This window comes from Gadus macrocephalus, chromosome 20 (genome assembly GCF_031168955.1).
Source record: "Gadus macrocephalus chromosome 20, ASM3116895v1".
In the NCBI taxonomy this organism is placed as follows: Eukaryota; Metazoa; Chordata; class Actinopteri; order Gadiformes; family Gadidae; genus Gadus; species Gadus macrocephalus.
Genome location: NC_082401.1, coordinates 5,194,931 through 5,207,603, shown reverse-complemented (window position 1 = coordinate 5,207,603; position 12,673 = coordinate 5,194,931). Strand labels below are relative to the sequence as shown.

Sequence of the window (12,673 nt, the reverse complement as noted above, 5' to 3'; positions counted from 1 at the left end):
AAACCCAATCAAGTGCATCCGTGGGCTTTATAACTGAATTTACAGCTATCATCTCCCAGGGAAAACACAGTTCTAGCCCATAGTCAACATATGTTATAGCGCAATCATCAATACATGTTATTCTTACCATCACAACACTGTGCTATGCTATATTTTGACACTAATATATACTATACTATTGAGATATGATATTATACTTCTGTATACTAAACTGTGTACTGTTTGTATACTAACTATACTTTAGTGATATTCTAGTGCTTCAGTGATAAGTGCTTGTGTTGTGCTGTTTGTATTAACCATACTATACTGTAGTGTACTCTAGTGCTTCACTGATAACTGCTTGTGTTGTGCTGTTTGCATTAACTATACTATGCTGTAGTGATCCTCTACTGCTTCGGTGCTATTTTGTTTGTGCAGGCGCTCCGGCGGTGGTGCTGGTGGCCTGGTGTGGCTCCCGGTGTTACTTTGAGGACGAAGGGTACGGATTATATTAAAATAGTAATAAGAAGTTCTGCTCTCCCTTAGTGTTTTTGGTCATTTCATTTCACCCTGATTAAAGGTGAAGCAATGTAATGTCAGTTTTAACAGAAACGCATCTGCACGGTCAGAGGGATATGAGTGTCCATATGAGGGTCTATGTGTGTGTCTGCTAGCAAGTGATGTTAAAGGACATGAAATACACAGACCTTCTTCTTTCAATAGAACTTCATCAATATCTTTTTTTATAAATCCTTGGTCGTTTTGGGGATCACAGAGTCGTTTCCCGTCTGGAAATCACTGATTTCTTGGATCAATCTCTTGAACAAGGAAAACAGTGTGGTCGCTATAAAATGCAAGCGAAAATGCTCTGTTGGGATTGAGTTCTAAATGTGTGTGTGTGCTTATTTTCTTAGACTAAGGGCTATGATGTTAACCGGTTTAAAACAACAAATATTCAAAACAATCTCCTAAAAGAAAGTCCAGACGCATGCTGCATTGTGCCGTGTGCCCAGTGTTCAGCAAATCAAACCCACATCACCACACCCCCCATCAAGTACCTGTGACTTGTGTCTGCCGCAGTTTATGGTCTAACAGCACCCCATGTGTGTGTGTACCTGGGTGTGTGTGCGTGCATCCGTTGTGTTTGTGTGTGTGTGTGCGTGTGTGTGTGTGTGTGTGATGACCCTGCAGGTGCTGGGAGACGCGGCGGGTGGAGTGGATCTGGTGGATCCTCAGAGCTCCCGTTCTGCTGTTCATCATCGTCAGTACCTCTTTGACCTTTGACCCCACTGACGTAAAACCATTGAACTCATGGCCTGGTCGGCGACGTGTTTAAGACCCTGGGAACCATGCAATCAATCAAAACAACTCTGTGTGTTCTGCAGGTGAACTTGTCGTTCTTCCTCTGCATCATGAGAATACTGGTGGCCAAGCTGAGAACACAAGACATGCCCGGCAATGAGTTCAACCATTACAGGTGAGTTCATCGGGCAAGATTAACCATGCCTGGTTATTCAAATAATATTCATATTCAGGGAGTCGAGACAGGTTGCTTGCGGATATTGGGCATCGAACCCAGAGCCTTTGGGCGGGGAGTGAAACACCTTAACCACTACACTGTACAAGAGATAATATGGCATGTAGCTTAATGAGTAACTTAAGTGGCTTGAAGTGGTATCATCATTTTACCGTTCTATTTCTATTTCTATTCTTAGCAACTCATGTTCTCTTGTCTTTTCTTTATGGCCACAGGAAGCTTGCCAAGTCCTCATTCCTGCTGGTGTCCCTGTTTGGTCTTCACTACATACTCTTCGCCTTTGTGCCGGATAAAGTCAACAACACGTCGGTGGAAATATGGAACTTTATTGAGTTAGCCTTCGCTTCAACTCAGGTACAGCCCCCCCCGCCCTCCGAGTGCAGGGCTTCACATTATTTTTCCACAACCATCACAAATAGATACCAAACAGTAAATTGTTTCCCTGGAAATATGTGTTCCACAGAGTGTGCGTCATGATTCTGTGTTTGATGTTGCAGGGGTTCGTGGTTGCCATTTTGTACTGTTTCCTAAATGGGGAGGTAAGATATTTATCTTCACAAAAAATGGTTTCCAGTTGTACCAGATACAAAAAACGGTACATAAAAAAACATATCTATAACAAATAAACATATATATATTATTTATATACACACTGTATATTGTACACACTAAACTTCCAACACTTTCCTCCTCACCCATCCTGTCACTTCTCTCGTTCCTTACTTCTGTCCTCCCCCTTCTTCTTCTCACCCCGCTCTCCTCTTCCACCCCCCCCCCCATCTCTCTCCTATTCCATCCTCCATCGCCCCCCTCTAACCTCTTTGCCCCCATACCCTCCCCCCTTTTCCCCCCCACCGCATTAATCCTCCCTTGTCCTGTCTCCTCTCTCCTCTCCCCTCTTCCATCCTTTCCTCTCCCCCCCAGGTGAAGAGTGAGATGAGGCGGAGGTGGGGAAGGTGGAGGCTGATGCAGGGCCTCCAGGGGCAGAGGCAGCGGGGGTCCATGAGTCAGAGTGGGGGGGCCACCACCAACGTCTCCCTGCTGCAACGGGGACCCACCACGCCCCCGCCAAGCCTGGAGAAGTGATGGACCAACACACACACACACACTGACATGCTCTCTATCGCTCTCTCTCACACACACACACACACACACACACACACACACACACACACACACACACACACACACACACACACACACACACACACACACACGCGCGCGCGTTCGACATGTAACAACAGTCCAGCCGCCTGTTTAATTAAATTAATAATAATAATAAATTAGATCTATATAATGCTTTTATTAAAAACAAAGATGCTTTACCCTGAGTGGCGGTGGTTTTCAAGCAGAAAACAGGCAGAAAGCACAAACACACGGGGGTGGGGGGGCGGGAGAATCTATCCCAGAGGTCAAAAGGCGGAGGGAACAATTCCATGGGACAGTCTCATCTCTCATCATCTCATCTTCGTCCGCTTATCCGGGGTCGGGTCGCGGGGGGAGCGGCTCAAGCAGGGGGCCCCAGACATCCCTTTCCCGGGCCACATTGACCAGCTCTGACGGGGGGGATCCCGAGGCGTTCCCAGGCCAGTGTTGAGATGTAATCTCTCCACCTAGTCCTGGGTCTTCCCCGAGGTCTCCTCCCCACTGGACGTGCCTGAAACACCTCCCAAGGGAGGCGCCCAGTGGGCATCCTTACCAGATGCCCGAACCACCTCAGCTGACTCCTTTCTAAGCAAAGGAGCAGCGGCTCTAATCCGAGTTCCTCACGGATGGCTGACCTTCTCACCCTATCCCTAAGGGAGACGCCAGCCACCCTTCTGAGAAAACTCATCTCGGCCGCTTGTACCCGCGATCTCGTCCTTTCGGTCATCACCCAACCCTCATGACCATAGGTGAGGATAGGAACGAAGATCGACCGGTAGATCGAGAGCTTTGCCTTGCGGCTCAGCTCTCTTTTCGTTACAACCTCCATGGGACAGTGAGGATTTGAAAAGTTTTGAGAGGTAGGGGCACAGGAAGGCAAGACTACAGCAGGGCGGTGGGGAGATGGTCAAGGGAGCATGTAGCTGGTTTGTAAGAGCTGATGAGTATATAAATGATGGAGGCGGCGATGGGGGGGAAGGGTAGGAGGTCAAGCCAGATTGAGAGGACAGAGACAGGAGGGGCTGATGTCTCTAACACAGACGACAGTGATTTGTTAATAGTGGTGATCACCAAAGTATTGAAGGAAGCTATTGCAAGGTTGAGGTTGGAGAGGGCGTGGGCACTGGCTTTAGTTGGTTGTTCACAAAGAGGCTCTGGGGGTAGGCTTGATGTCATTGATGATGGTGGAAAAAAAGGCAGACTTGGTGGTGTAACCACCACCAAGTCTGCCTTTTTTTCCAGGGGTATCTTTGGAAGTGGAGAGGTGGAGTTCACAGGCTTCATGGTGGCAGTGAAGGATGGCTACTTGTTGAGTCGTTCCGCTTGGTGATCAGTAGGTTATTTCTCTGAGGAGTTGTGGACGAGAATTTGGGGATGGAACTGGAGGGGAATTTGAGTACCGGTAGATTGACAGAGAAAAATAGGTCAACGATATGATCTTTAACAAGGGTGGGGAAAGTGACACGTGGGGTGAGCTTAGAAGTGCCGGGTAGACAGGTGGGAGAAAGGAGACCTGGGCACACACCTTCTGATGCTTGCTGACCTTTAGTATCTCAGTTGGTTATGATTTTCTTTTCCTTGTTTCAATGTTTTTCACATGCTGTATTGCCTTATCAACCTAGTTTCAGTTGGAAACGCTCTACTGCCCCCTTGTGGAGCCCACATGTTAACTCAGGGGACAGTATAAATGCAGGCAGCTCTGTGTAGATCTGTGTTGTGTCTCAGTCTTGATGTGGATCTTCGCAAATGTGCTCTATGGAGAATTCATCCATAAATCCAGGTGAACTAGAACATTTTAAGGTGGTTTAAGAACTGTTGACAAATACACACACTGAGGGAGGGAATACACATGATATAAAAGGGGAACATATTTCACACATGATCAATGTGTGGCTACTCCCAGTTCAGGAACAAATAAAAGGATGGCGATGTTTGTATTCGCTGATATAATACTCAACCAAGTGTATATATGCATTAATAGAAGTGTAAAACATACAAGCATTGAAACTGGTGTACATAAACACCCTTGGGTGTCTAATAGTTATCAAGTCATCAAGTCAAATACTTATAACTACATCTTCAAAGTTCCACTCAATTATTTTTTAAATCACATGTTAAAGTTTTGCCTTATTTATTGTATTAGACAAATTTATATTGTGCCATCTATTTTACAGATAGGCCTGTACATTGGTACTCATTAAATAATGTTGTTTGAGTAGAATTGTATATCTCAGCTTGGTGAGCATTCTTCGCCTTCACTTAAAATCACTGCTTCACTTGGCCACCTCAGTGAATTTAATCACCTCAACCATGTTGCTCAACAAATGTATTTGTCACTTCCTTCTTTTTGATTGTCTAATACATTTTATTAATGTTTTGATGATAATTCACTTGATGAGAAAGTGTTTCCTACTAACAACCTGAAGAAATGGAACAGTTTGGAATAAATAAGAGGCCTACAATGTTCGTTATATCAACTAAAGAAAATTTAAACTAGATTGAAACCACTTTATTTTTTTAACTAGGTGGATGCTTAACCTTTACCCAGTGTTATGTGACGGCTGTGGCCACCTGCCAAACCGTTGAAGAAACTGAAATCGTGTAGACTATATGCAAATCCCCAGAGCAGAAAGAAACACAAACATTTGTCAATTCCCTACACAAACACAGTCCTGGTATGTTTTGCAGTTCCCGTTTAGAATAAAAGTACACAAACACAAAAACAAGTGAAACTTTTGGTTAAGAAAAGTTTGCCTTTATATTATTACAGGTGGTCCTTCATCAAGAAGCAAAAGTCATTTCGATACGATATGCAGTTACTTGATGTCAGAACTGATTCAGTCTAGTAGCCTAATCTGTTATTCTCTCTACCTCCTCAAAATCTCTACAAGACTTCTGTTGGTCCTTTTGGCACTCACATGCAGTGCAGTAGTCCACTGGCAGAGGGCCCTCCTCCTTCAGGGTTTAAGGCATTTTGAGGAGTGTAGATCACCTAGCTAGATTAGTCCAGTCGATCTGTGCTCATGCTTCACTTTTGATTCCATACTTGGTCTTCAGTTCTTCCACCTTAGCGATGTATTCAGTCATTGCGTCATCCTGGCTCTTTCCTGTTGAAAACAACCAGGATTAATTAACTACTCAGCCGTTTGACAAGACATAGTCCAAAGGTAAAATTGTAAAATTCGTATTTCTGTTGAATATACTTCCTGAAACAGGAAATGGAGTCGTTAATGTTGCACAAATTTCAATTATATTTTTATTCTGCCTTAATTTATGTGTTGCGTCATGGCCTTTTTGTTTGTTTTCGGGGATTTTTTTTTAAATATTATTTTGAATCTGTTGCAATGTTTACCTTCAATTTGTATATATATATATATATATATATATATATATATATATATATATATATATATATATATATATATATATATATATATATATATATATATATATATATATATATATTACACACACACACACACACACACACACACACCGGTAAATATATTATTTAAAATAAATACATAAAGAAATTGATTTCAGATCAGAATTTCAAGATTGGCCTTAATAAAATATACTTTTGAAAAACAAGAAATGTGTTATTTGTTGTAGAAATATATATAACTAGCCTAAGTCTTTTCAGTCCTTACATTTTCTGTACGTAGAAAGTTGACCCATGACATTATTTATTGATTAAAATGCCATTAGACAAACCCTGCCAGGACCATTTTATTGGGAATCAGATCATATCCAATCTTTTTCAATCTAGTTCGGTTGACTCCCATTCAACTGTTTCCGTTTCGATGGTCTGTGCGGCCGTTTCCCGATATCGATGGATCTTCGATCGGAAGATGGTTTGAAAGGTGGATCTTTCGAACCATCGATAATTTCTTTGGAGCGTTTCCCGAAACTCCTCTTAACGTGAACGCGCATTCGCTGCACTCACGACGATCATAGGATTGTACCTGTCCACTGACATGGTGCTGAAACGGGCTATGACGCAGGGGGAGACGCAGGAATGTCGGAGGAAAATGGGGTTAAAAAGGGTTAAAATATCTCCCCATCAAGGCCAACCGCAGAGTAGCCTACGAAAAGAATAGATTGCAATAATATGAATGCTAAAGATACTAAAACACAATTGATTAAGCCTAGGCCGACATCAGTCCTAATCCTGAGCGCACGATCGGACGAAGTTGCGCTTTAGATGCCTTCACAAGTCCAGCGGAGGGCTCCAGTTTTCGCCGGCCAAGTCATGCGCTGTGATATGTGTGACAGCTATGTTGCACAAAATTGCAGCTAAGGCTGGGGTAGCTTTGGTTGAACCGGAGGACATTGAGGACGATGACGACGAGGAAGATCGGTGTGAGGACGGCCTCCCTCATAACTACGCGCCTGGTTTTCATGCACGTCGAAGAGTGATTGAGACTTTTTTTTAACCCCCTCCACCCTCCCACATGTCACTAAACATTCCCGTCAACGTGACCAATCCCCACCATATCCCAGCCTTTTGCCTGCTCCTTTGCTTGTTTTTTATAATTTTATTTAATTATTTTTTTCTTTTATTTTTTTTTACATTATTTTATGCTACGTTATATGAGTAGCCTATGTCAGTCTGCACAAATCCCCCCCACTTTCTCTCACACATTTTAAGTGCCCTGCCTGCTCAAACATTTCCTGGACTGTCTCTCAAACTAAGAACATAATGGCCCACATTAGGCTCAGACGCACGTGATACACCATTACCAATGTGTTATAATAAAACGCATTCAATACTAGGAATGTCCGCTGGCTACGCCACTGAGGCTATAGTAGGCTAACGAGGCTCTTAGCGTCCTACGAGTACCCTGGAGCACTCGTTAGCTACTCGTGACTCGTGAGCGTTTTTAAGAGGTTCGTTACCAAAGATGCTTTCGGGAAACGGTGTGAAAACTGTACGATGCTCGTACGACCCACTCTGCAATCCACTTAGGCTAAAGATGCTTTCGGGAAACGGGGCCCTGGAGTGAGCATGAGGAGGGCGGGACTTAGCCAATCCATATTCTGATTAGAAACTTATTCGAAGGAAGCAGCTACCATATCTGAACAAGGTTAAACTCACACACCAAACAAATACACAAACACGCTGACAAATGGACCAAACGTTTACCTTTCTCTGCATCCCACGCGTTCCACTTGGCTTTTCCAGTGAAGTCAAACATGCCGGGGAAAGCTGGAGAGACAAAATGTGTATGGATACATTTACCAGATAAAATAATTGTGTTCTGTCCAGGCAGCGAACAGACCACCCCGTTTTGGGGTAACCAGCAACATAAGAGATGCAGCATTGACCGGATATAGACATTTTCATGGGAACCACCTGGAAATTTATTTTTTCTTCATTTATTTTCTTCGTAGCGAGGTGTCAAAAGCAGACATGATGCACCAAAACATTTCCAACAGGAAACCATGAAATGCATACACAAAGACCGCTGTATTCATTCAAGCCTTATGCTGATAGTAATCTGAATCTAGATTAGATCGAGAGAAAACTGAATACTCCAAATGTAAAAGCATGGCAAGTTGAATTATGAAACAATGTTTTTGTACTATCTATCTATCTATCTAAATAATCACATGAATGGAAATACTAAAAAATATATTTGAGAACAAAATATCTTACTGTTATACTAGGCTTTTAATACCATTGGACTAAACTATTGCTGCATATCCTTGGTTTATGCACTATTGCACTATTGTTTTATATTCATATTTATTATATTCATATTTATATTCCCGCACTACTCAGACACATGGTCATATTTATATGTATATTCCCGCACTACAAATTCCACACAGTCACTTTACTGGTTTGCAGTTATATGTAGCATGTTGTTGTTGTTGTTGATGATGTTGTTATTATTGTCGCTCTATGTTGCACCTTATGTTCTTGGGAAACGCTATTTAATTTCACTGTATAATGTGTATATGGCTGAAATGACAATAAATTATCTTGAATCTTGAATATTCAAAAAAACAAATAGTTGGTTACGGACCACTACAAACAAACATTGTACTGTTTGCGTGCGTGCATGCGTGCGTGCATGTTTATACCCGTGCTGTTGTCCCCCATGGAGGCCTGCTTGAAGAGGGCGTAGATCTTCAGCATCTCTGCATCTTCTGGTTTGCTCTTCAGCTGCTTCACCTCGGCGGCAGCGGCATCAAACTGAGCCTGAAGCAACAGAGAGGAAAACAGACCAACTTTATTAATGTACTAATATTTACAGATCCTCCAGAGCAGCGTACAGTGAACTCAGATGTCATCATGGAGCAGGTAGGGGTTCAGCATCTTAGGGAAACCTACATATAAGGCTGCAGACATCGGGTTAGGAGGTGTGTGTGTGTGTGTGTGTGTGTGTGTGTGTTACATTTGGTTATAGTGAGACCCATTTGGTCTTGGACTACAAGCTAGTTAATTCCATCGCGACAAGGCCACCTGAGGTGGCCGGAATGTCCCTATGTGTTTCCAGTACTTGGTGCAGAAAAGCTGCAATAGAGTGCCTCTGACGGATTTCACAACCGCACAAAGAGGCTAGTGATTAGCTCAGAGTCTTTGGCAAACCAGAAGCCCCTCAGCTTGTGGTTGGTCGGTACCACCACGTGCCAACTAGGGCAGAGAGGAAGTGAAAAGACAAAGGAGCAGAATTCAAATTAAACGGTGGCAATCAAGTATCAAGAAGAGGAAGAACTATCTTTGCCTACATTGTATAACTTTCCTTCTTTATTGAAATCTCGTCATTAATAGGTCACTCAGAAGGCAAACTAAGGGAAGCTTTCTGAATAACAGCACACCAAACATGAATCTATGGATCTATGAACTATGATCCATGAAGTGTTAGGCTCCAAAACGATCGGCCCTGGGCAAAGCCCGCTGATAACAGAAGACCAGATCAGATTGCAGAGAAGTGCTTACCTGGCAATATTAGTTATCGAGGGATCCGCCCCAAGTCTGCTGTCAACTGCCACAAGACTACATCAATATTGATGTAGTGTCAAACATACTTATGTTTCTCCGTCGACTGTACCATGACTGAATAATACGTACGATGTCTTTGATAAACATTTGTTTTCATTTTTACACTTAACTGAACCATCCATGCACACAGGTTAAACCAGCCATCACTAAACCCCCTCGAAGATCAGGCTATATTTGAAGGAGGAGACTTCCATACTTGTACGCAATAAGAAGAAGCTTGGTAAATATAGTAACATTTTATAGGTATGCCATTTAGGCAGGTTTACTGGACGTAAACATCTCAAAATCATCATCAAACTTGTCTTTAAGACAAACAGTGGAAACATGTATTTCAGATGTCTGAAATGTCCCAACCCTAGGGTCATGTATCCCCCCTCTACCAGCGCACCACATGGACATGCATGAGCAATGCTTCTTCCCTATGGGCCTACCTATTAACTGTGTGGCTTTAGGTACCTTTAGGTTATCTTGTCCTATATTTCTTTAAGTACATCAGGTTTGGTGATGATTGCCCCGCCTAAAGAACAGCCACCTAAAGGTGGGTACAGTTGGCCATCCTGGGCCATGTGGTTACAAGTTATTGGCTCCTTAGGAACATCTGTTCATCGTGAGGAAAAAAAATTGTCGACAAAGTTTCATCCCAACAGTCCCTAATTAGTCCCGCTCCAAATTTAACACTGTCTAGGTACTATAGAGCTCGTAAATACGCCCCTTCTGGTAGACCCCTCATGGGACCTCTGGTCGAGGAAAATTAGAATGGGAAAGAAATGTATTATTTTCTGATACCAGTCAATAAATGCCTTGGAATACACATATGTTTTGTGTGGGTCCAAATAATAATTTTTCACGTAGAGTTTGATAATTTATTGTGCAATTGTTAATTGTTAAAGGCTGTAGAGAAAACACAATGAGAAACACTACACGTCTCGTATGTGACGTCACGCTCCCTGTGACTGGCGTGGAGAAGACCGACAATCTCCGCATCGGCATTTAACTGAAAATCTACACATGCCCCGACTTATAATGGTTTTCACCTCTTTCGATGCTGTTATCCTCCCCTTGGAAAAAAGCGGTGAAGTGGAGCAGAGGGGTCACCATGTCTGTATTAGAGTGGTGGTGACGTATATCATTTGCGTCGAAAGCAGCGAGAGGCTGTAGTTCACAAAGCGGCCTCACACAAAACCTAACATTATCAAACTTCTTCGCAATTTTTTTTTGTTTTCTTTGCATTAAAAATTATAACTTCAATCCACAAACAACATATGTGTAATCCAGGGCATATAAAGACTGGGACCAGAAAATAATTACTTTCTCTCCGAAACCATTCTAATTTTCCTAGCCCAGAGGTCCCATGGGGGTCTCCCGGAAGGGGCGGACTTACGAGCTCTATTCCTTAAGTCACTAGCCACACCCATTTGATTACCACGGCCTCATTCAAATAAACGTAGGCTATTTCAACTTGAAAATACGGCGTGTCTGGATTTTGTCGTCTGCGTAGACCTCACAGACCTGAATCTAGTCATGCAATTGGCGTGTCCGCACCATTTACGGTTTGGGCTGTGGGCCCAGTTTTAGGGAAGGAAGTATAATAAAAATAATAATTAAAGACGCAAATGGGCGTGGCCTATGCCAAAAGATGCAGCAGACTCCAGTGAATCTGTGTGTATAACGTTTTGGACTGTGGGAGTTTTTTTTGTTTTCTTTGCATGAAAAATTATAACTTAAATCCACAAACAACATATGTGTAATCCAGGGCATATAAAGACTGGGACCAGAAAATAATTACTTTCTCTCCATTGAAACCATTCTAATTTTCCTAGCCCAGAGGTCCCATGGGGGTCTCCCGGAAGGGGCAGACTTACGAGCTCTATTCCTTAAGTCACTAGCCACACCCATTTGATTACCACGGCCTCATTCAAATAAACGTAGGCTATTTCAACTTGACGAGGATTTAATGCAACATTGTGCCACACTCTTTTTCTGAGTAATTGCCCCATGGGGGCATTATTTTTGGTGTACAGATTTCCCTTCTCGTTAGATGGAAAACTTAGATGGTAGGCCTATCTTAGAAATTATTTTTATTGAGTAAAACAACCTAGAATCCTTGTGGTTTTTACTTTTTAGTGATTTTTACAACTGCTTTCCAGGCGGAAGTAATAGGTTCATCATGAGGGGATACATGTGTGTGCAAAGTTTCCTCGAATGGAGGTTTAGTGGGTCAGGAGATAAGCATGTTCAAAGTTAGCAGTTCAGAAGATTATAACGTCACCATTGGGCCGATCAGTGTAACTATTCTATTGCAGTCGGAAGTTACCCTTAAAGGAGTGGACCGTTGCATACAAATCGACGGAGAGGTTTTGGCTGGGTATGTGTTTTTTGGAGGAATAATAATAAATGCACTGACATTACAATAGTGGGCCCGCACACTGTGCAGTTGGCCCGTAATAACACTAAGGAATACAACAGGAGGACCCTTACACCAGGGTACAAAGTCCTCCACACCAAACAATGCCTGTTGTCAGAAGGAAACCCCGTACTGAAGTGTGCCAGCCTCTTGAAATGATTAAGTCAACTCATTCCGGGATGACACCAGGCTGATCCAAAGTTTAACGCTACTAATCAACCCCTACGAGTGGAGAGACAGGGACACCCGGAAAACCTGATCGCTCCGGACCGTGACTGCCTGAGGTGGCGGAGAGAGGACGCGGCGGACAGGCCGTCACGGCCTGGTTCGGAGGGACCCCGTGATCAACGCCGGACTACATAACGTTAGCAGTGTGCTGGAAATAAATACTAACAGTTTCTATTAATATTCGTAATATTAAAATGATACACACCTTGAGATCAGCCATTGCAGAATCGTTTGAAATGAGGAAGATCACTTTCTACTACAAAGGCACACCACTGTTGTGAAATAACGCACTACTTCCTGCAACCTTTATAAGCTCGGTTTGAAGCCCCTTGGAATGGGAACCCGGGAATTGGCTGACAAAGATGTT

At 43.0% G+C, this 12,673-nt stretch overlaps 2 protein-coding genes across 3 annotated transcripts in view; one reads left to right on the top strand and one right to left on the bottom strand.

Annotated features, from left to right (window-relative positions):
* The window catches only part of sctr (secretin receptor), a 31,262-nt gene extending 25,554 nt beyond the window's left edge, over window positions 1-5,708 (top strand). For both annotated transcript variants that reach the window (XM_060039738.1, XM_060039739.1), the window contains exons 8-13: window positions 418-478; window positions 1,171-1,240; window positions 1,365-1,456; window positions 1,732-1,870; window positions 2,014-2,055; window positions 2,441-5,708. In XM_060039738.1, coding sequence (XP_059895721.1) covers window positions 418-478; window positions 1,171-1,240; window positions 1,365-1,456; window positions 1,732-1,870; window positions 2,014-2,055; window positions 2,441-2,602 — 566 coding nt within the window. In that variant the 3' untranslated portion in view covers window positions 2,603-5,708. The remainder of the gene's footprint in view (window positions 1-417; window positions 479-1,170; window positions 1,241-1,364; window positions 1,457-1,731; window positions 1,871-2,013; window positions 2,056-2,440) is intronic.
* dbi (diazepam binding inhibitor (GABA receptor modulator, acyl-CoA binding protein)) lies at window positions 5,396-12,673 on the bottom strand. Its single transcript, XM_060039740.1, has 4 exons — window positions 12,512-12,673; window positions 8,753-8,870; window positions 7,809-7,871; window positions 5,396-5,769 (listed from the first exon to the last, which is right to left on the bottom strand). Exons 1-4 carry the CDS (start codon window positions 12,524-12,526, stop codon window positions 5,684-5,686), a joined length of 282 nt encoding a protein of 93 aa, XP_059895723.1. The 5' UTR covers window positions 12,527-12,673; the 3' UTR covers window positions 5,396-5,683.

Excerpts from the sequence above, each read along its gene's own strand:
- dbi (XM_060039740.1), bottom strand. Across the intron at positions 7,872-8,752 it reads CATGGGGGACAACAGCACGG|CTTTCCCCGGCATGTTTGAC; the intron begins GTATAAACATGC and ends TTGTCTCTCCAG. Across the intron at positions 5,770-7,808 it reads CGCGTGGGATGCAGAGAAAG|GAAAGAGCCAGGATGACGCA; the intron begins GTAAACGTTTGG and ends TGTTTTCAACAG.